This window comes from Lineus longissimus, chromosome 4 (assembly GCF_910592395.1).
Source record: "Lineus longissimus chromosome 4, tnLinLong1.2, whole genome shotgun sequence".
Lineage (NCBI taxonomy): Eukaryota > Metazoa > Nemertea > Pilidiophora > Heteronemertea > Lineidae > Lineus > Lineus longissimus.
In genome coordinates, this window is record NC_088311.1 from 24,534,580 (window position 1) to 24,556,761 (window position 22,182).

Below are 22,182 nucleotides of genomic sequence, written 5' to 3' on the forward strand. Positions count from 1 at the left end.
GGTTTTGAAAACTCTAAATCACAACCTCTTTGTGGTAAATTCTCTTCACTTTCCACTTTTTTTGGTGAGTTTCAAGATTTTGTCACTCAGAAATAAGGAAACATTTCATGAAAAAACATTCCAAGCTTTCATGAGGTAAACTAAACACAAAGCATAATACTGTCAGTTCACCCTGATAAGTTCATGCATGGCCCCTTACTGGAAACCACAAGTTTTCATACATTTCAGGGCTGGAATTTTAAAATAAATGAGCACAGCAAAGCAAACAAATCTTTGACACACTCTGCAAAGGCAACTCAATCATAGAACATTTCATAAAAGCTTAATAGGGATCATTGTCGAACATGCTATTACTTTAATCACCAAATTTTCACGAGCATTTCAGTTTTTGCCGAATTTTCATGAGAAAAAAAATTGTGAAATTTTTTTTTTAATTTTAGAAAAAAAATTTTTTTCCGTCATGTTTATAATGAGCATCACAAGGTAAATCCCATGAAACAAATGGTCAGCGTAAAAAATTGTTCATTCTAGAAAAAAACAGGGAAACTAAATCAGGTTCTGAACAGCTGGTTAAAAATAAAGGTGCACTTAACACTTCTGCTCAAAGTTTGCCATACAATTAAACTACAGCTGATTTTTTAAATACAGAGTGCTAAATCTGGTATGCAGTTTTTTGGTACACCCTGCATATATGTCGTATAAATATTCTAGCAAACTTGAGCAGAAACAGACGTGCCATGCTGCAGATGTAAACAGGCATATTGCCTAACCTCAACCAATCAGGATCAACATCTTGTCCAGCTATAATCAACTCCACTACATTGAGTGCAAGATGTAAAAGTGCTTTTGTGTTGGCCCTGCAACAGACGATAGAGTTTCTAGAAGCATTCTAACACAATACAACAACATCGAATATCACAGTCAGTGGACGAGCTCTAGAGGTGTGTAGACACAAGGGAACTGCAAGCAGCAAGGTCCAGAGCGTTCAGTCGACACCTCGCAGATGTAGCCTAGGAGTCACCCACTTCAATCCACTGGGTTGGTCAGTTGAGAGAAGCAGACCAAGATAGCTCACCAGTGTGCAGGGCATTGTAACACACCACCCCACCAACATCACAACATGTCAACAGAAATGGAAGCATCATAAGTTGAGAACCCTTCGTAGTATAGCCTATGGACGTATTTCGCTTTCACCTCATGACAGAAGACAGAGCACGTACTCCGATCACTGTTCACGTTGGCACAATTCACAACAGGCTTACCTTTCTTGTTTTAAATTCTTATTATCAATATCTAAGTCTTGGAATTGTTTGGTTTTATCTTCTACGTCCTCCTTTAATTCCTTGACCTGGGTTTTGTATAATGTCTGCAACAAAAGAATAAGACATTTAGGATTACCCTTGATCCTACGGTTTTGAATTAGAAAGTTTGTTCAAGAGTTTCATATAAAGAATGAACTCCTGGATTCTGTTAGCAGTTAACAATGGGGGGATTTCAGAAACCAAACCATATCATTTGTGTGTTAGAGGTCAACCCAGTCTCAATCCACCGAGGAGCCTGTAAGTTAGACATGACATCGGCCTCATCTGAGCAGGGCTTTCAACTTACGGAGAAATACTGTTCAGCTTCCAACTGATCCTGCAGTTCCTTCATCTGGAGGTTGTTACCATTCAATTCACTGAAGGTAAGACAAAACAACCATATATTATAATACTGGACAAATGCTGATGAGAATTTTTGTGAACATTTCACAGTGTGGAGGAATGCTTGGAAACACCTCTTGATATCATTCCAGGAATCTCATCACTATATGAAGACAAGAGTACAGGAATGAGTCGAAGAGAGAACCATCAAAGTCGGCCTGGACCCAACCCTACTTACTTCTGCACCTTCTTGATTTGTTGGACTAGTCTTCTCTTCTCGTCCTTGAGGTCGCTCACGTCCTTATTGAGCTGTGCCTCCATATGTCTGTACTGGCCTAACTTCTGCTGGGTGCTGGTCAGGTCCATCTGCATTGAGTTACGCTTCTGGATCTCCTGGTCGAGTTGAGACTGGACGCCTTTATTCTGGAAATCAAAGGAAGGAGATGACGTTCAACAAAGTGTCTGCAGGTTTCAAGTTGAATGTGCAGCAGTTGCACCTTTGGTAAACTCTTCTGGCCAAACAAGGGTCCGATGCAAGGATACTCCAACCATACATGCAGTTTTCGAGGACTTATTTTAGAAGTAAACGCGTAATTGTTTTACTAGCACTGCAAATATCATTCCCCAGGAACCAGAAGTCACCACCCCTTGCATACCTTTTCAATCTCTGCCAACAGTTCTCCCTGTAACCCTGTCAGCCGCTGCTGCATCTGTCCAAAATCAACTGACATTTCTGACTTCTTCTTTTCGATTTCAAGCAGACGACTCTCCGCTCTCTGCCGTGACGTTTTTTCTTGGTCATACTTTATCTGCATCTCTGTAAATAAAGAGAAAGTAAAGACAAGGGGGTGAGAGGCTACTCACATCAATGACACACCAGCCCATATCAGCTGACGAGGATGATGTCTGGGCCAACTACCTGGCAGTTTAAAGAGAAGGCATATGCTGTACAGACACCCCCAACGTCAATCCTCATCAGACAGCCAACGCACCTTTAATCGCCTCCAAGTTAGCCTCCTCAGTCGACATGAGTATGTGTTTCTTGTCCTGGTTGAATTTTGCCACAGTTTCCTTGTGAGCTAGCACCTCTTGATCATATTTCATCATGTACGTCTTGAACTCGAGTTCCGTGTTTGCTTTAGATTTCTCTAAACTTATAATTGTCTGTTGGATATCCTGGTTTTCTCGTATCACAGCTGCTTCCTTGTCTTTCGACCTCATCAGCTCCGTCTGCAGAGAGCGATTGCGATCTGGAATGAAAAATTTGAATGAATCCTTATGTCCCTCCAAATAGTCAATGTTGAAATAGCCCACGACCAGAGCCATCAGGTTTCTACGTTTTGACCACATTGCGTGAAAGGTCAGAAGGATAAAGTGTTACATCTATGATCAGTGTGACTACAACCCAAACAATCACTCACTTTCTAACTCTACAATATGATCTGATCCCAACGCCCGGGCACTCCTCTCCTCATCCAAGGCATTCTGTAACTGCATCAACTCTTTCTCCAGATTCTGCTTGATATTGACTGTCTCGCTGTACTTGCTGTGCACCTCACCATAGCCATCATCAAGGTGTTTGTACCGCTGTCAAAGAGGAGAGATAGGTTAGGCGAGTTGACAGGTGATCATGTAATGTCCAAGTCTAACCAAACAACTGTTTTTAATGGAGGAAAACTCCAACATGAACCTCTATCAACAACTCGTAAAACCAACCTGTTGTAACTCGCCATACATCTTCTTGAACTTCAAGCAGTTGTCGGACTCCTGTTTCAGGTTATCGGTCAGCTCCGTAATCTGTCGCTCCAAGAAGCTGACCCTCTCTGACACCTTGTCGCTATCGTATGCCATGTTTTGTTTAGCCTTCCGTTCATTGTTAAGCATGTACTCCACTTCTTGTAACTTCTTTTCTGTGTTTCGGTGAGACTCTTGTTCCAGGTCATATTTTCTCGCCGCCTGAAAAATCGATTGGCAAATATTAAAACTGGTTCGAAATTGACTATTCTTGTCATAATCATTAGATAACACAGGGCTGCTGAGACAAAAGACTAAATGCTGACTAGAGCATGTTCTTACCTCCTTCATGTCATGTTTGATGAGAGCGATGTTCCTCTCGTACTCATTGGTGATTTGTCTCATTGAGTGTTCCTCGGCAGAAATACGATCGAGGTCTTTTATCGTCACTCTGAAAACAAGAATTATGGTCAGTAATCAACAGATATTTCCAAACATCAGACAGCATCGAGTGTTCCTCGGCAGAAAATGCATCAGTTGAACATGCTATACTTAACTGAAACTTCAAAGTTTGAAGTACCTAAAAAATACTTACGTAGCCAGAACCGGACAGAGCATGACCAAGAACGAGTCACTTCAAGTGAAATACTGACAACTTTTTGCAGCCATTTTAGTTTTTTGTGTGCAGCGCTTTTTTCTTGAGAAACGGACTTCAGTCAATCAAGGATGTATAACGAACTTACGCATATTTGTGTTCTAGATCCTGCTTGGAGAGGCGTTCTGCCTTCAGCTGATCTTCAAGGTGCTTTAATCTCATCTGGATATCATTTGGCTACAAGATAAGATGCAAAACATGCATTCCGTGCAGGGGAAGGAGATCAAAACTGATCAGGAAACAATGCTTGTGAACCTACAAGGCAGAAGTGATACCAAAGTATCGAAATAATCAAAAGTAACATCCTTTCCATGCGCTCAGTAATGTGTATGTAAGGTACAATAGTGTTCAAATCCTGACTTTTTTGATCGGATATAAAATACACAAACCTAAAGCCAAAGTCCAAATTGATTCCCTAAAAGTATCAGAAAAGTCTGTTTACATCAGAAGGTAGGCACACCAGCTTTGACTCATTATTTCAAAACTCATCAATTGCGACAAGTACATCTGAGCCAAAAAAGTTTACTTCAATATCTGGGAAACACTCCAGAATTTCGTGTACTGATCACAAATAAGAATGATGATCAGATGTCGATTATTTGTGCTCAGATACCCGAATTTTTCTGTTGACAACGAAAACTTACCACTTCAACAGTCGGTGATGGACCCTGAAAGGCAAGAAGGGCAATGAGAGAAGGAAACCAATTGTAGAGTTTGAGTATTGAAGGAATGTGAGTGTATAATGGCCGCTTTATGCTAAAATTACTATGCATTGATAAAGTGCATTGAAGTGATAGTCACAGCTTTGCGATAAACATCTTTGATTGTGATGAAAAATTTTATGGAAACAGTTAATGTTTTTCTGTTAACTTGTATTTCTATTTTTTGTAGTTTTGCAACATCAACAGCACTGAGGATTGACCTCACAAACTAGACCATGAAAGATATGTTGTCAGAAACAAGACAACAATAGAAAAGCAACCAGGTCCATGCATAAAATCTTGAACAGTATCTGATCAAGGATGTTGATGCGACAGTAATGAGGAACTTGAACAAGATTGACTAGAGTGTGGGGAATGATCAAGCTAGAGTGAAAAGGTTATACATTTCGGGAAAATAAGCAATAACGGAACTGTATGATGGGCTCTAGAAAAACAATTCAACCTATATAATAACCTATTTTACCAAAAAATGACACACAACTAGGCAATATACAAATGTTCTGAGGCTGATAATCTACAAAGGAAATATCAACATTATCAGGTTAGTGGGTGAGAAGTAAAGCCTTGGACTGTCATGTCGGGATATGTTAAACAATTATCAAATACAGCAACATTTAGGAACAATTCCACATATCTTTTTAAATACTTCAGAACCCAAGTTACATACTGGCAAAAGTTTCAGAACATCAAACTCTGCATTAAAACAAGAATATTTGTGAGATTAGAAATTAGCTGATTTAGGTTTTCCCTCACCTAAGCTTAGTTATCTTAGCACTATCTACACAGTGAGCATGAAATGCAGAGCGACTTTTGTAAACTCAAGGTCCAACATGAAATTCAACCCAATTTCATTAAAAACCTAAAACAGTGGAATTTGGGAAATTTTGAATCGATGGTAAAATGTTGTCCCTGTATGGTTTAATTTCTTTAGACTGGTTCCAGACATGACAAACCTAAGACTAAATGAGTGAAACTTACATCCGTCTGTGGACGAAAAGACAGAGAAGAGAATAAGATATACGACTGGAGAAATTGGTCTCCATATTTGCAAGAAGATTTGCCTCCAAGTTGAATATGATAACCTCTGATGAATGTGTGAACTATTTGAAGCTGTAGAAGTTATGACATAAGGAGAAGATGTTAAATAGTGTGGTCAATGCAAGAGAGAAAATGGTAGATGAGAACCTAATTATTGACTATGACTTACCACATCCATTGGTTTTTGTGACAATATCCTGAAACCAGAAGAGAAAGAGGGTTTCAGATGACAAAATGACTGTGCGTGCAGCTGGTTTTGATGTGACGGGCCACGAATGCATTTGATTTCAAGATTAGCTAACTCGTCTATCCATTTGATATGAAGTTTTGTTCACTTACGTGGTTCCTCTATTGTATGTGAACCCGATGAATGGTAGGTGGTTGCCAGCGAAGGCTTTGGGTACAGAAAACGTCTCATCGGGGCTGTCATCCTTGTCTATGTCGTCAAAGTTACTAGTGTCATCGTCACTGGCGAGTTCAGGCACTATGGGAGGTACACCTGGAAGAGCAAAAATCATTGTATACAATTAGCAGTATTTGAAAATCAATTTTGACCTTTCAGCAGGCCACCCTGGTGTAATTTGAGAAGAAAACTACATGAGTGGATGATGTGAGTCACCAGATGGTAGGAGATGATTTCATACAGCCTGAAGGCTCGAGACCACAGCCAATAAATACCAGTCACATATTTTCTCAAATGAACTGCAAGACTGGTGTAACAGTTCACATTTCGGCAGTATAGGAACACGCCACTTACTTTGTTTAATATTTGACCAATCCCACTGGTCGTTCCTGAAGAACGGATGGGCTCGGATTTCATTACTACCATTGATACCTAGCCGAGTCGTTCTGAAAATCGGGAGTAGAACTTTAACAAAGTGATATCAGTAATTGATACGTTCCCAAATTCCGTACCAGTTTGAGCGGTATGTCTGACTTCAATGTTACCATTGGTTTGGGCCACTTTGTAGTACCAATGGAAATGAGACCATTTAGAATATAAATTCGGTAAAAACATGCCAGAGACCAAAAATATGATGATCACAAACATCATTGAAAGGGTTCATCTTGTTGAGACTGTTTTGCCAAAAGAGGGCTCAAGATAAATTTGGGAGTAAGTCCAACAGCAAGAATTTAGGTGAGGCAACGGGAGAGTTTCTTCAGATGAAAGGGGACACTGATATCTTTAAAATAACACGCTTACCTGTCAGCCAGAAATCTTAAAATGAGGCTTTTTGCTTTGGACGAGATCTCCACATCGTCGGGGAAACTTAATGAGTTTTTGTGGTCCATGATCTTGCCGTAGGTCCCGACCAATGACTCAGCAAAGAATGGCGTATCACCTGAAAAGGGGAAGAGAACGTTACCATGGAACTTTGGTTCACCTTCAACTTAGGATTTAAATCTTGTCGCAAGGGTAACATCCAGGAAACAACATGGTCCCCTGTCTTCCAGGAGGAGATCCCATATCAAGTTGAGCCATGATTTCCTCCTCTACCCCACTCCTGCTTATAACACCAACAATGAGTGGCGATGTACTCACCAACTAGCATTTCATAAAGGAAGACACCGACCGACCACCAATCACATTCCCGGCCATAGTATCCATCACCGCCCTGCGACTTGAGCACCTCGGGTGAAATATAATCAGGAGTACCGACCGCAGTATCTGATCGCACCATACCATCCTGGAATAACAACATGTCCATTACTGGTAACGAAATACGTGATAAATGACTTTATTCCTGGGAGGGCCCCGTGGGCACAGCAGTTAACGCAATCAAGATCTTCACCCTGACATTTAATGTTTGGGCTGTGTTTTTTTATTTGCATCAATCTGTCTAAACTCACCCTATCCATACGCATACACGTGCCAAAGTCAGCCAACTTGAGATGACCCTGTTCATCCAGCAACATGTTGTCTGGCTTCACATCTCTGCAAAATGAACGAAATAAGTTCACTTAAAATATGGCAAATGAGAAATCTTTAACTGTATGTAATCTGTAAGATTGATTGCAAGTGGAGAGATTGTGTCGTGCCCTTCTGTCACATGAGGTATGAAGAGCCAATCATCAATCGGAGTACACAGGCAGACTGCTCAGTGGATCCGTGATAACGTCTGAGGCATCAACAATATTGATGAAATTGCTTCGACCCCCTCACTCACCTATGTACAAAACCCATCGAGTGTATCGCATCTAGAGCTAGCACAACCTCAGCACAATAAAACCGCGCCCATTTCTCCGGCACATCATAGTTACTCATCAAGTTGACGAGATCGCCACCAGGCATATAGTCCATCACCATGTAGAGAAACTTGGTGTCTTGAAATGCAAAATGTAACTGAAATGGGAAGGAGGATGCCATGAGCCACATACCAAGTAACATTCCCTTCGTCCTATATCTAGACTGTAAAACAATACTTGACTAAAACCCCTCTCATTTAATTCTCATTCTTCAGTTGATGAAATCACTAGAAGTTCTTATGACAAATTTTCTTTTACTTCTTCAGGTTTAGGATACGTACCTGAACGATCCACTCGCTGTTTGAGTTGGCCATAATCTCTCGCTCTTCCCAGAAGAAGGCAGAATCGGACCGCTTAATCTGGAAAGACACAATTAAGTTTTTTTATATTTGAACGATATTTCAATCACATGCATAATCATATCAACAATTAAGTATGCAATGCTCGATAAATTTCCTCACAGATATGAAGTAGCCTACTTCAGCTTCAATCAGACCATTCGCAGAGCTGATTGGGACTCTCCATGTCTATTACTTTTATTCCAGTATCACTTGACCAAATTATTGTAAGTACCGGTACAATGTATTAGAAGAACTCAGTCAATCACAACATGCAGATAACTGGCACATAAATGCACCCAGTCAGCTACTAAAGGGTTAACTTGTAGATGAAAGCAAAGTTAATGATGGTAATGACCTATTTGATGTATTTCACTGCATGAAACAGATAAAAGTCAATCACTATTGCCATCATACTTGCATAAAACCTCCATAGTAGGACACCCACCACACAAAACGAGTCCATCATTGGTGTTTTTCACTAACCAGGGTCCGTCTCATAGTGCTTTACAATGACTGACACTAATACAGGTCTGTAATAATTCACAGATACCCATTTGTTTTTCGTCACCGAACGTCATTTGACAAGATTTTATCTGTTTCCTCTCTCGATGTAATTGATTGAGATCAGTATGTAAGGTCAGCAGAAATCAAGTGCTCAACTTTGAAATGTTCTAGAGAGGAAACAGCAAATTTTAGAATCGAGGATAGTTGTAATCACTCGATGATGACATATTAGTATATAATGACATAAACAAATTAACAAATATTTCAAATTCTTTCAAAATACTTGTGGTAAATCATAGTCAACAACCAAATTGAGCTGGTGAATAGTATTTAAACATCTCAGATGAATTATTTATAGCTATAGTGGAACCTCGCTTAGAAGGACACCCTCTCTACTAGGGACAATGATTTTGGTCCCAAAAGGGCTGTTTCTATATGCAATTTGACCTCTGTAATCAGGACACTTCCCTAGTATTCCAGAGAGCATTTGACATTCCTGAGGGTGTACTTTCTACTGCGCTGTATTGTAATATCATCACGTCCTGGTCTACTTATTGATCATCCACCAGATAACCCAGTTTGGCCCAAAATATCACTGACTTAAGTACAAAATAACAGGCAACCTAGGCTGTCATGTTTGACAGTTCGGATGAAAATAGACCATCATGACATTCAAACAAGACCCGACAGACATTCCTGTTAGAAGTTGCACCTGTTAGAGCTATTCTTACCAACAGGAAAACCTTATGATGAGACAAAAACCGGCAGTCTTTAAAAACTTGAGGTATAGCTCACAACCATACCAATACAGATCGTGATTGAGCCTGGTGTATTACATGTATTATCAACTGAATGTTACTGTTCGAAGTGTAGATCCAAGGTAGAGGTAGGCCTATTCCATATCAAACATCTGGTCATGCACTTGGTCACAGACAATTCCATTTGCATATTTTATGTCTTAAGGCAGGGCCTATCTTGCAGGGTTTGAACCTCTATTGAGAAGCTAGAGCATCGACCTGCAGATGGGTGGGCCCTGCAGCTGGCTCGAGATTCAAGGAACTTGGGTCAAGTGTTTTGCTGAAGTTTTCTACTAAGCTACATTTGCCAGTCTGACATGTCCTAAGGCCACCATTGACCTGATGGTGGTGATAGTGTTCATGGCCACCGATTTCGTAGGTCTCCCATGGGCCGTGTATCTACCTTTATACATATATCTAATGACTGATGCAGGTGGCCCTTGGGCATTCTAACAGCTTTCACTTACCATCTCAAATTTGCTGAGTAACTTCATTGCATAGACTTTCTTAGTAGATTTGTTGCGGACCTGAAAAAGCAAATGATTTGTAGAAAGTGAAGATCTTACACCATCACTAAAACATCTCAACAATCATGGTAGGTCTTGACACGAACCACCTCGTGGTAGGACATGAACCACCTAGTGGTATAGGACACGAAACACACAAATGTTTCCGCCTACACAGTCTAATCAGTGCATGCTTCATTCTCGTAGTATAGCACTCCAGGTAGAGTTTGTTTTGAAGAGTACCAGGCCATGTTTTTACCTGAAACGAACTTCAATATCAACTTTAACAGGTAAAAGTAAAAGTAGAAATAGGAACCGACAAGTTATTGAAACAAAAAACACGACAACTAAAAAGCTAACAGATACTTGATGGCTCTACCCGCAGAGTTTACCAGGACCCACTCGGAATCAAACCCAGAAGAGGCTCTGATGCTTCCATTGAGACACTCCAACAGCCCAAGATCAAACTCAAAAACAGAGTGTGTAACATCCTTACCAATTGGACCTCGCCAAAGGCCCCTCTTCCTATCACCTTGATCACATTGTAGTCTGATGCTTTCATCCGGTTACACGAGACAACTTCAGCAGGTTTCTCATCTGAAGATAAACAGCAAATCATTTCATGAAACAACAATTGAGAAAATGGAGGACAAAGAATCAAGGTTGGAAGCAAAATAGTCAGTCTCAGAATCTGGCACAATATCGGGAAATCTCTTTTTCTACCACCATGACCATAAACTGCAGTTGCTTACTTAATCAACCAAAGCAAACGATATTACTTTATGAGGTAATGCAATAATGTCAATTCATTAAGCTGATTGCATTCTCCTCATCATTAACTAAGTAATTAGGATGATGGCACCCGCTTGTGTCTGCATCATTTATCACACAGTGTCATAGCGTATTGCCGCGTGCATCATTGCAACTTGGATAGCATCCAACAAGTCTAGTTCGTTTTTGAAGTTTAGTAATCCCAAATTTTTCTCTCTCCACACGGAACAACTGATCAGAAACAGATAGTGCATTGTTGTGCGAGGCCCACCCTTAAACCATGTTATCTGTTTTGTTTTAGGAAGCCTCAGACTTTGAGTGCATTCAAAGCAGATGCCATGAAGACTGGTCGCTGCTCAGTGCTGTTCGGCAAAGCATTTCCACAAGGCTAGACATTGGGTCTTTGAAAAATAGCTTCAAAAGCAGAGCCAAAACCTCGATGGAGGCCACTCAGTCAAACAAGACTTATTCTGCTCTGTTTATAAGTGTCACAGGGGTTTCTTGTTGTGTCACCTTTCACACATTGTCCCATCAGCTGGCCACAATGATCAACAAGTTTGGCAGACAGCATTTAACTAGTGTCCCTGTTCTGGAATTCCAGGATCCTGAGGGCGACGACCGTGACAAGGTCATGTTTCACCAACCCAAGTAGCCCAGCACATCAAGAGCACACTGCACCCCGCCACTTTATAAAATCATCATGGACGCTAATTGGCAGCAGATCAAACATTCCAGCAATCCGCTCTATCATCTTTCGCTGGCTAGTGGCATGCCATGGAAAACATCCAAGCACAATAATGATGCTGATTTATTTCACCCGATCTGGCATACTGTAACCTTGAAATGAATCTACGGGCTTGTATGTAAGATTTTTAACCAAAGCCAACATGAGTTGTTGAATGCATCGATCTACTCAATCTGGCTGTTGTTTTATTTGGCACTGAAGTCTTATGTCAGCACAACCACATCCGCACTTATCCCCCAACCTCAGGAAACTCCTGACAGGGCACAATATTGCCATTGAACTACTATTATACTAAATAGAAGTGTGAATATTATGTCGTGTATTATTAGACTTGTTTATTATTAGATTGTTTCTCAGCAGTTGTTTTCCTGAAAGTATACTTACATCGCATGAGGAAATTCTCCACATTTTTATTTCTTCTAATGGCAGGAAATTTTAAATCTTCAACCAGGGCCACAATGCTGTCCTGAAATGAGGATTTAAAAGATTGATGTATCAGTGTTTCCTACAAATCATCACAAGATGGGTTGGTTATGTACTTGAAATAAGAAGAAGGCAACATCTTGCTTCTATTTCCTGGACCTGGAAAGCAAATTCATTGAAAAACGTAGGGCACCTAGGACCACAAGTTCACAAGGGAACAGCCTGAAGAGTAGACACTACGTGTATGAGAAAGAACACGCTTGTTTTCACTCTGCAGGCCTGGCACTTTATCCACGCAGCACCTGAAGGTTGCACTGGGGCATCTGTATTGATCTTGGCATACCAAGGGAATATTTCACCAGATGATCACCAGGTATAAGACACACCACTGCCTTCTTTATTGCCTGCATCCAGACATGTTTGCAGCAGCAACAAATCGCCATTTGCAACTAAGAACAAAAATCCGAAACGTTTCAGTTCATCAGTCCTTTTTACATACATTTACATAGTATTCTAGCCCAAATCTGGGAACCTTTTGCCAACCCTCCCCACATCGGGGTTGTCATACATGTATAATGCTGGTCTGGCACAGGTATTTGCACAAGAAGAGTACTACATGCCCTTCATTCAATCTTTTATTCTTGTCAATGATATCTTCCACATTAACTGGATGCAATAGCTTCTTAGCTGGGAGATTACAGGCTGCACAGATGCAGGAGTCCCTCAGCACACTACATGCACATAAAACATCAAGTGATTAAGCCTTCACACTGCGCTCACCACCTGAACAAATTTACACATCAGCTCTAAACCGTCTTGAACCTCACGGCTGACTGAAGAAAATGAATTGCATACTAATGCCAGCGAGAATTTGGCAGCGAACTGCTCAAGTAGGCCTACTTTGAAGTGTATTAGGGTTAAAACTCGAAGAAGTAAGATAGGTTCAATCCCAAGTGAAGGGATCTCTGGCCTGCTTGGCAATCCGTCAAAGCCAACATTTATGCCCACAGAACAGATCAATTGTTGTTCAGTTTTAAACACACAATATTGTGATCAATTCTCGGCTTTAACTTCAGGTTGACCCTTGCACAGACCAACATGCAGGAAAAGGCACCGTCTCGGGCCTACATATTGTCCATTCTTTCTGAACTCCCCAGCATACATTCCAATATTCCAGTACATGTATACACTTTCTAAAGTTGTGCCAAAAAGGTAAATTGTGGTTTTTGAGCATTTTGAGCATGGTTACAATGCAGGTGTGAATGGTTTACTGGGACTCATGATTTCAGCCAAATGGGTAATTGTGAATGTGCAAGGCCGAGGTCCTCACATGTCGGTTGTCAGACACTTTTTCAGCCAATGTATGTGAACAAGTGAGTCAGTTTGTCAGTGGTTGTATTTCTTGTAAGAAACCTCAGTGACTGCCTTCACACATACACTGCATGACACTGACAAGCAAGACTGAATGTGTCACAACCTGGAATGGACGAAGAATTTCGCTTGATGTAGTGCAGGCCAACATAGATCAATATGATTACACGAGAGTGTCAATAGACCAAGTTCCAAACCTATACACCATTGTATGAAGCAATGCCAGAAACAACATGCACAATTGACTTTGTACACTTTAGTCCACATTGTCTCGTTGGCTATGAAAGTACTACATGTATGTAGTATGTTGAAACCTCTATAAACAGAACACCCAGGTTTAGAGTAGAATACAAAACAGTGTCACTGTTCTTGTGATATGTACAGGCCCGTGATATTGAAAGTTCCAGGTTGGGGAAATCTTGATTTTTGAATGATGTTTGGTTCAGAATCAAAGTAATGGGATTGTTTTATGTAGGCTGACCTGCCAACCCCAAGCATTTCAACTGCACTGTTCATGTACATTAAGAAACTCGCCAAATCTTCCCAATTCTGGAGAATTTAGTACTGATTTACTTATTTCTACCAACAGAAATGCTCAGGTTGTAACGCTGATTGAACAGCTCATCCCAGATTGCACATCCATGTCAGTGTTTTTCTTTTGTTGTGAGTTGGGATTCAGTGGAGCAGGAAATCTTGAATAGAATAACCTGGACATTTTAAACCACAACCTGACCATGTCTGATATGCCATGTGATAAACTGTGAATGACAACTGCCTGTGAACCACAATGCACAAAGTCATAGAGTTCTGTCCATTTGCACAGCAATGACACAGAGGGACTGGAAAATTAATACTGAAAATTGTTTTTATTTGCAAAGTAACCTAACTCTGAACAGTTTGTCAAGTGCTTGTTCACCCCTTATACATGTGGTTATCCTTCCATCAGGCCACAGAATGGTTTTCAAGCATTTCAACTATTGTTGAAGAAAAGTGAATTTCTCCATGTTGCCTACATTGACCATTGTACATGAACGTCTTTTTTTAAATCATAATTTCGAAACAGTTCATACAAACTCTAGTTTTTTAAAGCTGTCTGGCTGCATAACCAAGGCTTTTTATTGTAATGTAGTGTACCAGAGCAGCAGGTACATGTACATACTGATTAGTCAACTGGACTTATATGTGCAGAGATACATGGATGTGATCCATGTATGTGCAGAGATACATGGATGTGATCCATGTATGTGATGTGATACATGAATGTGATCCATGTATGTGATGTGATACATGGATGTGATCCATGTATGTGCAGAGATACATGGATGTGATCCATGTATATGATGTGATACATGGATGTGATCCATGTATATGATGTGATACATGGATGTGATCCATGTATGTGATGTGATACATGGATGTGATCCATGTATGTGATGTGATACATGGATGTGATCCATGTATGTGATGTGATACATGGATGTGATCCATGTATGTGATGTGATACATGGATGTGATCCATGTATGTGATGTGATACATGGATGTGATCCATGTATGTGATGTGATACATGGATGTGATCCATGTATGTGATGTGATACATGGATGTGATCCATGTATGAAGTAAAATGTACCAGTACATGTACTTAATTTCATGTTGAATGGTAAAACATGAAGAACTCATGCATAACTGATGAATTGAGCTCCAGGTGCATGGTCCATTACCTCGTGGCTAGAATTGATGACTGAATCAATGATGACGACAAACCACAATGAGTCATGCCCTGTTTGGTATGCAAGGAACTTGGATTCTCATAATACTCATTGACTTCAGTAATTAATTTTACATGTACATGAAGTGTGCATCATCAAGGTAGTGAAGTAAGTGCCAATCGTACCTATGCCTATATGCAGGACTTGGTTTAGGCGCAGAAGAGGACTCCACACTGTGTCTACACGTACATACCGACTACACACTGCACATAGCAATAACAGATTCAAACCATCTTGGATCTTAGTGTGTCCCGAGTAGTGTTTCACGCCATAGTACTTGCTGACATTATTGAGCCATCAACAGTAAAAAAATGGGCGAAGAGTAAAAACGTGAATTGGGTATAGAGTGGTGGCACGTGACGTCTTCACTGGCCACGTTTGAGGGAAAGACAAAAGAAAGCAAGTCCAAAAGACCATGGCATCATTTGATTCAGTTTAGTCAGACATGAAAAATCATTGTTCTGCCTTCCAATATGACCGACTGTGAACTGAAAACACTCTATACCAACTAAGGTGTCATACACCTGTTTTACTTCCCTGACCCGACCCCTGCATTGCCTCTTTACATATGACAAACCAATGACACGTAACAAGAACCATGATGGTCAAAATCATCATGATAACCATCATGACATTGACAGGCTAGTAAAACGGCCGTTGAAGTGATGAACATTCATCTTTAGCCTCGAAACTTACCAATAATCCATCGACATTGATCTTGGAGCTCGCATCCCGAACTTGTTCCTCAATCAACGCCAATCTCCGACGAAGATCCTCATTCTGAGGGCCAGCCATGTTGTTCTTCTGTTTCCTATCTTTCAGGTAGGTAGAAAAAGTGACATTCAACTTTCCGACTTGTGACTTCTCAACAAAAACTAAGTCACACAACAGTTCAGAAAGATTTCAACCTAAAAAACTTCAGGAAATTCTTCTATATTGCATTAGACAATCAAATAGTAACTTTTCTACTACTGCAGAACAATATTGGGACTTGAAAGTTAATTTGTTTGGGTCCATATAGAGCCCCATGCACTTCCTACATGAAGCACAAGCAATGTACACAAAAATGTACGCGGTCTCTCAAGTTTCAGAACACCTTCCAAGAACCCCATCTAAAACCACAAACAAAGCGATATTCCTATGCTATTTCCTATTCAAGAGCTGTCACGTAATCCGATGCATCACAACGCGGCTTTGATTGCACTGCCAATGTTGAGAATGGTGAATATTATGCAAACTTTTCGATGGAAGTTCAGAAAACGGAATTTACTCAGTCGCCATTTTCCAACATGGCCGCAGTCAATCTTTTACCTTGTTCTGCAATGTCCGGACCCAACCCATTTCGTTTGTGATTCTATCCTTGGGTAAGACGCTTGACTCCGTTGGTGCTCGGGAAGCATCCCCACCTGGTGAAAACCATTTCCAAATGCTTGTGCTTGACTAAGGATTGTTTTCTTGGGCAAATCATTTGTCGTGATGAGACCTGCCTTGCTAAAGTCACACCCAAAGACTGTCACAACCAGCACCAGAGAAGGCAATGTTCAAATATGAATGATGTATAAAGACTTGTTACACCTTTTTACCGGGAAATTGAACTGATGCATTAGGGTTCATGCAGTCATAATTTACAACTTCTGATTCTCTCACAGACTATAACCAAAGACCAAGAGTAGACCTTGTTGCCTTGAAGTTTGGATATTGTGGTGTCCGCACGACCAGCAGAACTTGGAGCTCTTTATGGGCTTTCCGGGGGTTTTAAAATGGCTTTATAATCCGGCTTTTTTAAAGAGAATACCCCTCCCCTCCGCACATATCTTTCATCACCACGTGGAAATATCTGGAGGAATCTCTCTTGGAAATATTTGGAGGAATCTCATCCTTGAGAGGATTGTCTTCAGAAAGACCGGTTGTGCCTTTCATGGTGCTGCCGCCTAGGGTCAATGACAGAAACTACATTGTGCCTTCACTTCCAATAATCTGATATCAGCACACTCGCTGCAAGCATGGGAGAACATTGCCTGTTGCAGATTCAAAATACTGGTATCTGTAAATATTGGACTTGCATGTGTCTTTTGGGAACAAAAATAAGACAAAAGACTATATTCAAAGGAAATATGAATTTTTTATAAATTACTAGCACAATTTTTGATGGCTAATCAATACAGGATTGTTTATAAAATACAACTCATAATTCAGACACACAAACCTGGTTTTACAACTGTTATAATGCCATAACTGCTTTCTATCTCGAAGATAAAAATTATGCTTTTTGGTTTCTCAGCTGCTAATGATCGTACATTACATTAACACAATACTTTAAACAGATTTACATCACAACTTATAAAAAACCTGGTGTCAAGGAATGTTTTGTGTGAAGAGAACTTTTCAGAGTAATCCAAAGAGTCTATCATTATATGATATTTTGAGACATGAGGAAACAGTGCAGTTTTCTAACAAAATTATTTCAAAAGTCCCAGTTGTTGCAGCATTTGAGCAATAATTATTATTAATAAGTCTCTGGCTATTTTTGTAAGTTAAAGAACATCATGTGTCCGCTTTCCAAAAGATGGAAGACTTGCGAAGAACCATGACTCTTTTGTACATCTTTTCTTTGGCTCTTCCGTCTTACAAATTGCTGGCTTTGTACCCTGAAGGAATCAATGAGAAAAAGTTGAATACATCTATGTGTTTACAAGTACGTGATACAACATGTGCAACAATGTCAAGATTATTAACCGGTACATGAAAGGTTTTTGCAGTCAGAATGAAAACCTGAATAAAGGTTTCTCCTCAAGACAGACAAGAACCCTTCACACCATTCCTCCAGGAATTTCAAATCTCTAGGAGTTTTTGTCTTTGTTGAGATCAAATTGGTGGGGGACAGAAAAGTTAGTATTTATTTGTCAAAAATATGGCACAAGAAGTGGTGTTCTGATTGATATTATTTCACTGACCTTATAAGTATCACAGATAAGCTTGAGGAGGTTTTTCTCAGCCTCATTTTGTATTTTTTCTGTATGTACCTGAAAGAGAAATATTCAAGTTAAAATTGAAGGATAAAAACAAACAACATTGAAGATACTGTTAGGTGGATCTAAAGATCTTATTTGTGAACTGAGTGATTTCTCCTGGCACCTGTTGATAAATCTACTGTATCCTTGCAAGTATTCAAGTTCATAAAATGGATGAAGATGACTTTTGAAAGCTATAGCTATGTTCCTCGCAACATGCGGTTTTTCTAAACATTGTCGGTTGATCAACAGAAAGCTGAATTTTAAACCAGCTTGTTACACTGTCTCCATTTTTCCATGATCAACAGACAAGGACCCCATCTATTTCAAAACCTAGTTGTGATAATGTCTCTCTACAGTGTCCCTCTGTGATAATGTCTCTCTACAGTGTCCCTCTGTGATAATGTCTCTCTACAGTGTCCCTCTGTGATAATGTCTCTCTACAGTGTCCCTCTGTGATAATGTCTCTCTACAGTGTCCCTCTGTGATAACGTCTCTCTACAGTGTCCCTCTGTGATAATGTCTCTCTACAGTGTCCCTCGATCAATGGACAAGAAATCATTCTGTCCTTCACATGAACAAAGCTGAACTGAAAGAGAGAGTACTCACCCCGTTCAATGTAACCCACGGAACATACTGATGGGCAGGTTGAAGAGCATCAGTTTTCATAGCCATCTGGTGCTCAAGTTGATTGCCCTGAGGACCGTCAGCACACTTCATAATAGCATTCAACTGGGTGATCTTAGTTTTGGTAGCGCACTGAAATAGTTGGGAAATGGTGAGAAGTGTCAATCAGAATTGGCATATTTCATGTAAGAGCAGACTCAAATGCTAGAAGTACTTTTGAACCGCACATGAAGGAACTGGGTTGGGTACATTGCCCATGGCAGTTTGAAAATTATCTCAGAAAAGTAATTGTGACAGACTTGTTTTCAGAACAATTGTAGCTAAATACTGCCTGAATCTGAGTCAAAGACTCTCCTTTTCTGTTCAGCATCAACCCTGATGATCACCAAATCTCACCTGTTTGGCAGCTTCTTTTGGATCAGTACTTGAAGCTTCCATACAGGTAATGAATGGGAAGTAGACCTTGATATCTTTGAGTAGATGTATGGCACATGTCTGAAAATGGGGAGATGAGAAGGTCATCATTCAGTGGTTTGCAAAACTGCAACTGCTGCTATATGGCGCGGACTGTCACTAGGGTATGGCATTGTTGTGACTGAGACACAACATCAATTTCGACCAAGTTTTGACCTCGTTATGGCTGCCAGTCACGTCATTTTTTATATCGAGTGAAAATCATTGCCACCTGTCGGGATGCCAATACCACATTGAGGTGAGTCTAAATCATGTCCTAGAGAGACATGTGATAGGATGCCTGGATACAAAGAAGGTCAAGTACTCCCTATTGTATTATTGTGTGATCTCACGTGGAATTGCATGACTAGTGACAGTCATCTGTGAAATTGCGATCAAGTCCACCCTCAGAAATATGTCAAGTCATGGTGCATGCAATGCATTGATCAGACAGCCTTTATCCGCCTGATCAGCCTAAGAAAACTAAACACATTTGACAGGAGACAAGTGGTGATAGTGGTTTCAAGCTATTCAAATAATTTCTTATTGACTCATTGACTATACGAGTGTGTATGTTCAATGAATAATTGTCATTAAAATTAATATCCAAAAAGCTGGGCAAAACTAGGACATTACTACAGGTCTCTATAATTATACTGGGCAATTTGTTTGGGCAATTTGTTTGGGCCATTTGTGATGCAATGTAGGAGGAAGCCGGGCCTGGCGGCAACCTTTGTTAGTCCTCTCCCTCACAGGATGACGCAGTCCATGAAGGAACGGCAAAATTGCACAACTATTGACCACTCACCTCAATCACATTCCCTACACACTCCTGTTCTCCATGCTGGCAAGTAAACACATATTTATCACCACGTTTCCTCTCCTGCAATAGACGATGAGCAAAGATCATTATACATGTACTAGGATCAATTGATAGTCCATCTAATTTTGGAGTGGTCAATTTCAAGAAAGTTTAAATCTAATTGCCTTCAAGTTCAATTCAAGACATAGGTCCCAAGTCTCACAGAAAACTGAACTGAACTGAACATCACAACACGGGATTCTATTCATACAATGGTTCGAAGGAATGGGTCTACCTGAGAACTTGGAAGTACTGGAGTTAGACAAGCAATGAAGGCCTAAGATTAAAAACAAAATCGTTTCTGTACAAATCAAAATGCCAAAACAAATTCATGAAATTAAGACCACTACGAGCCTGAAAGCTGGTTGGTTAAGGAGGGAATCCCAGGGTCTGGGGAATATGGATTGCATCTTAAAACAGCCACCAGTTATAAAGCAAATCCTTCCCAGAACTAGCAGAACTAGTTTCCTCACCTCAGCGTTGCCATATGGTACAAGTGTAATATTCATGATATTGCCAATGGCATTGTAAGCTGGCCCAATGTTGTTTTTGAAAAACATCTTGCAGAATGGACACAGTGACTCGTAGTAGAAGCCAAAGTTGACAAGTGGGGCCGCATCTCTCAGAGTCAGATGATCTCTACATTGGTCTTCAACCTGTGTAAAAATCCTAGAATTAACAATTAATTTTTCAAAAATTAAAGAGTTCTCACCTCTGCATTACCATACGGAATGAGGGTCAGGTTCATGATACTGCCAAGTGTGTGGAACGTCTCAGTGAGTTGGTGTTGGAAGAAGAGCTTACAGTCTGGGCACAGCGATTCATAATACAAGGCAAAGTTGACAGGGGCGGCATTGGTCAATCCTGATGAGGCCAAGTGTTCCCTACAATGCTCTTCAACCTGGAGATAAAATGCGGAAATAAACTTTGATTAGTCGTGGGTGGGCGTCGCCGCGTGGCATCCGCTTCTTTGCTTCCACGGATGGATCGCTTGTCAATTACACAACACTGAACAGAGTACTGGACTGCAATATTCCTGCTCCACTTGAAAATATACTTGGAGAAAAAAGTGAAATGTTTTGGAAATATGGAATGGAAACATGCCTTGCAAAGTTTAGAGATTTCTTTGCTGCTGCACCAAAGACTTGGAGGAAAATCACAGGCAGACGATGCCCCTACAAAAGCTACAAGCAATGCTGCGATGAACTTCATGTCTACTTTCGGTCAAATCAGCCACGAAAATGGTTCACAAGGCCTTCAAAGAACTGACAAGTCACCATATCGGTCACAAGACTGATCCAATTACGACAGACACCGGATGACAGCATGGACTGGTGGCACTGAACAGTGCGGATGACGGCGTCAAAGGGCAGCGTCAAATTGGCCCCGGGCAACCGACACGAGGTAGTCTTTCAGTTCCAGCTGAGGCCTAATCATACATCATATTTCTGGGTTCATATGAATCCAGAGAAGAAGTCTGCAGCATTTCATTGCATTTAATTCATAAGTACACCGATAGGTGGCGCCACCTTTGACACCACTTGGAACCTGAAAATGGTAAATAATGGCCAAAACGGACCCCGTCCCCACTGTGAAGTACTGTGTGCTCTACAAGGAGACCCGAGTTAGGCCTGGAAGAATTTCCTAGCCCAGTGTACAGAGTCGTAGAACCCCTACTCGGGCAACCCAATGAAGAGAAGTTGTTGGGGAGAATGTGACCCAAATCCCTTCAAGCAGTGAGACACCAACTTCGGGGGAACGAGTGTGAAGGTCCAAGATAGTTGTGGTCAGTCTATACTTCAAAAAAGTTTAAAATTTCCCATGGTTTACATTTTTGACATTTTGATATTTTCTTGTAATGATACCTCTTCTAAGGTATTATATTTAGAAGTATATCAGAAAAGATGTCATAGTAGATATATCCAAAATAATTCTTATGTATTTAGATTTGAAAAGTTACATT

The 22,182-nt window shown here is 40.5% G+C and overlaps 2 protein-coding genes across 11 annotated transcripts in view; both read right to left on the reverse strand.

Moving 5' to 3' along the window:
• The window catches only part of LOC135487037 (rho-associated protein kinase 2-like), a 30,210-nt gene extending 13,663 nt beyond the window's left edge, over positions 1-16,547 (reverse strand). For 8 of the 9 annotated variants that reach the window (XM_064770325.1, XM_064770323.1, XM_064770329.1 and 5 more), the window contains exons 1-23: positions 15,963-16,547; positions 12,088-12,169; positions 10,684-10,784; positions 10,149-10,208; positions 8,321-8,398; positions 7,961-8,136; positions 7,644-7,728; positions 7,336-7,480; positions 6,997-7,135; positions 6,550-6,641; positions 6,132-6,291; positions 5,962-5,989; positions 4,677-4,700; positions 4,121-4,209; positions 3,720-3,828; positions 3,360-3,599; positions 3,065-3,230; positions 2,636-2,893; positions 2,300-2,460; positions 1,882-2,066; positions 1,609-1,678; positions 1,263-1,366; positions 771-857 (exon numbers count right to left, since the gene is read on the reverse strand). In XM_064770325.1, the coding sequence (XP_064626395.1) occupies positions 771-857; positions 1,263-1,366; positions 1,609-1,678; positions 1,882-2,066; positions 2,300-2,460; positions 2,636-2,893; positions 3,065-3,230; positions 3,360-3,599; positions 3,720-3,828; positions 4,121-4,209; positions 4,677-4,700; positions 5,962-5,989; positions 6,132-6,291; positions 6,550-6,641; positions 6,997-7,135; positions 7,336-7,480; positions 7,644-7,728; positions 7,961-8,136; positions 8,321-8,398; positions 10,149-10,208; positions 10,684-10,784; positions 12,088-12,169; positions 15,963-16,061 (2,738 nt within the window). In that variant the 5' untranslated portion in view covers positions 16,062-16,547. The remainder of the gene's footprint in view (positions 1-770; positions 858-1,262; positions 1,367-1,608; positions 1,679-1,881; positions 2,067-2,299; positions 2,461-2,635; positions 2,894-3,064; positions 3,231-3,359; positions 3,600-3,719; positions 3,829-4,120; positions 4,210-4,676; positions 4,701-5,961; positions 5,990-6,131; positions 6,292-6,549; positions 6,642-6,996; positions 7,136-7,335; positions 7,481-7,643; positions 7,729-7,960; positions 8,137-8,320; positions 8,399-10,148; positions 10,209-10,683; positions 10,785-12,087; positions 12,170-15,962) is intronic. The other variant, XM_064770326.1, reaches the window with a different exon arrangement.
• Positions 16,548-17,368: 821 nt separating this feature from the next.
• Positions 17,369-21,544, reverse strand: LOC135486087 (gamma-interferon-inducible lysosomal thiol reductase-like). Of its 2 annotated transcripts, none has more exons than XM_064768597.1 (7): positions 21,324-21,544; positions 20,693-20,875; positions 20,166-20,240; positions 19,301-19,399; positions 18,887-19,036; positions 18,221-18,289; positions 17,369-17,914 (listed from the first exon to the last, which is right to left on the reverse strand). In XM_064768597.1, exons 1-7 carry the CDS (start codon positions 21,429-21,431, stop codon positions 17,801-17,803), a joined length of 798 nt encoding a protein of 265 aa, XP_064624667.1. In that variant the 5' UTR covers positions 21,432-21,544; the 3' UTR covers positions 17,369-17,800. The 2 variants fall into 2 exon arrangements, with proteins under 2 accessions (XP_064624667.1, XP_064624666.1); XM_064768596.1 differs by lacking the exon at positions 20,693-20,875 and adding an exon at positions 20,932-21,120 and having other exon boundaries at positions 21,324-21,541.
• Positions 21,545-22,182: the final 638 nt, after the last annotated feature.

What these genes read in the sequence shown, in the direction of transcription:
- LOC135486087 (XM_064768596.1), bottom strand. Translation starts at nt 21,431, where the DNA reads ATGAAGTTCATCGCAGCATTGCTTGTAGCTTTTGTAGGGGCATCGTCT. An exon ending in TTCCGTATGGTAATGCAGAG is followed by an intron (nt 20,241 to 20,931) that starts GTGAGAACTCTT and finishes CGTCTATTGCAG; the next exon opens with GAGAGGAAACGTGGTGATAA. An exon ending in GTGTAGGGAATGTGATTGAG is followed by an intron (nt 19,400 to 20,165) that starts GTGAGTGGTCAA and finishes CCCCATTTTCAG; the next exon opens with ACATGTGCCATACATCTACT.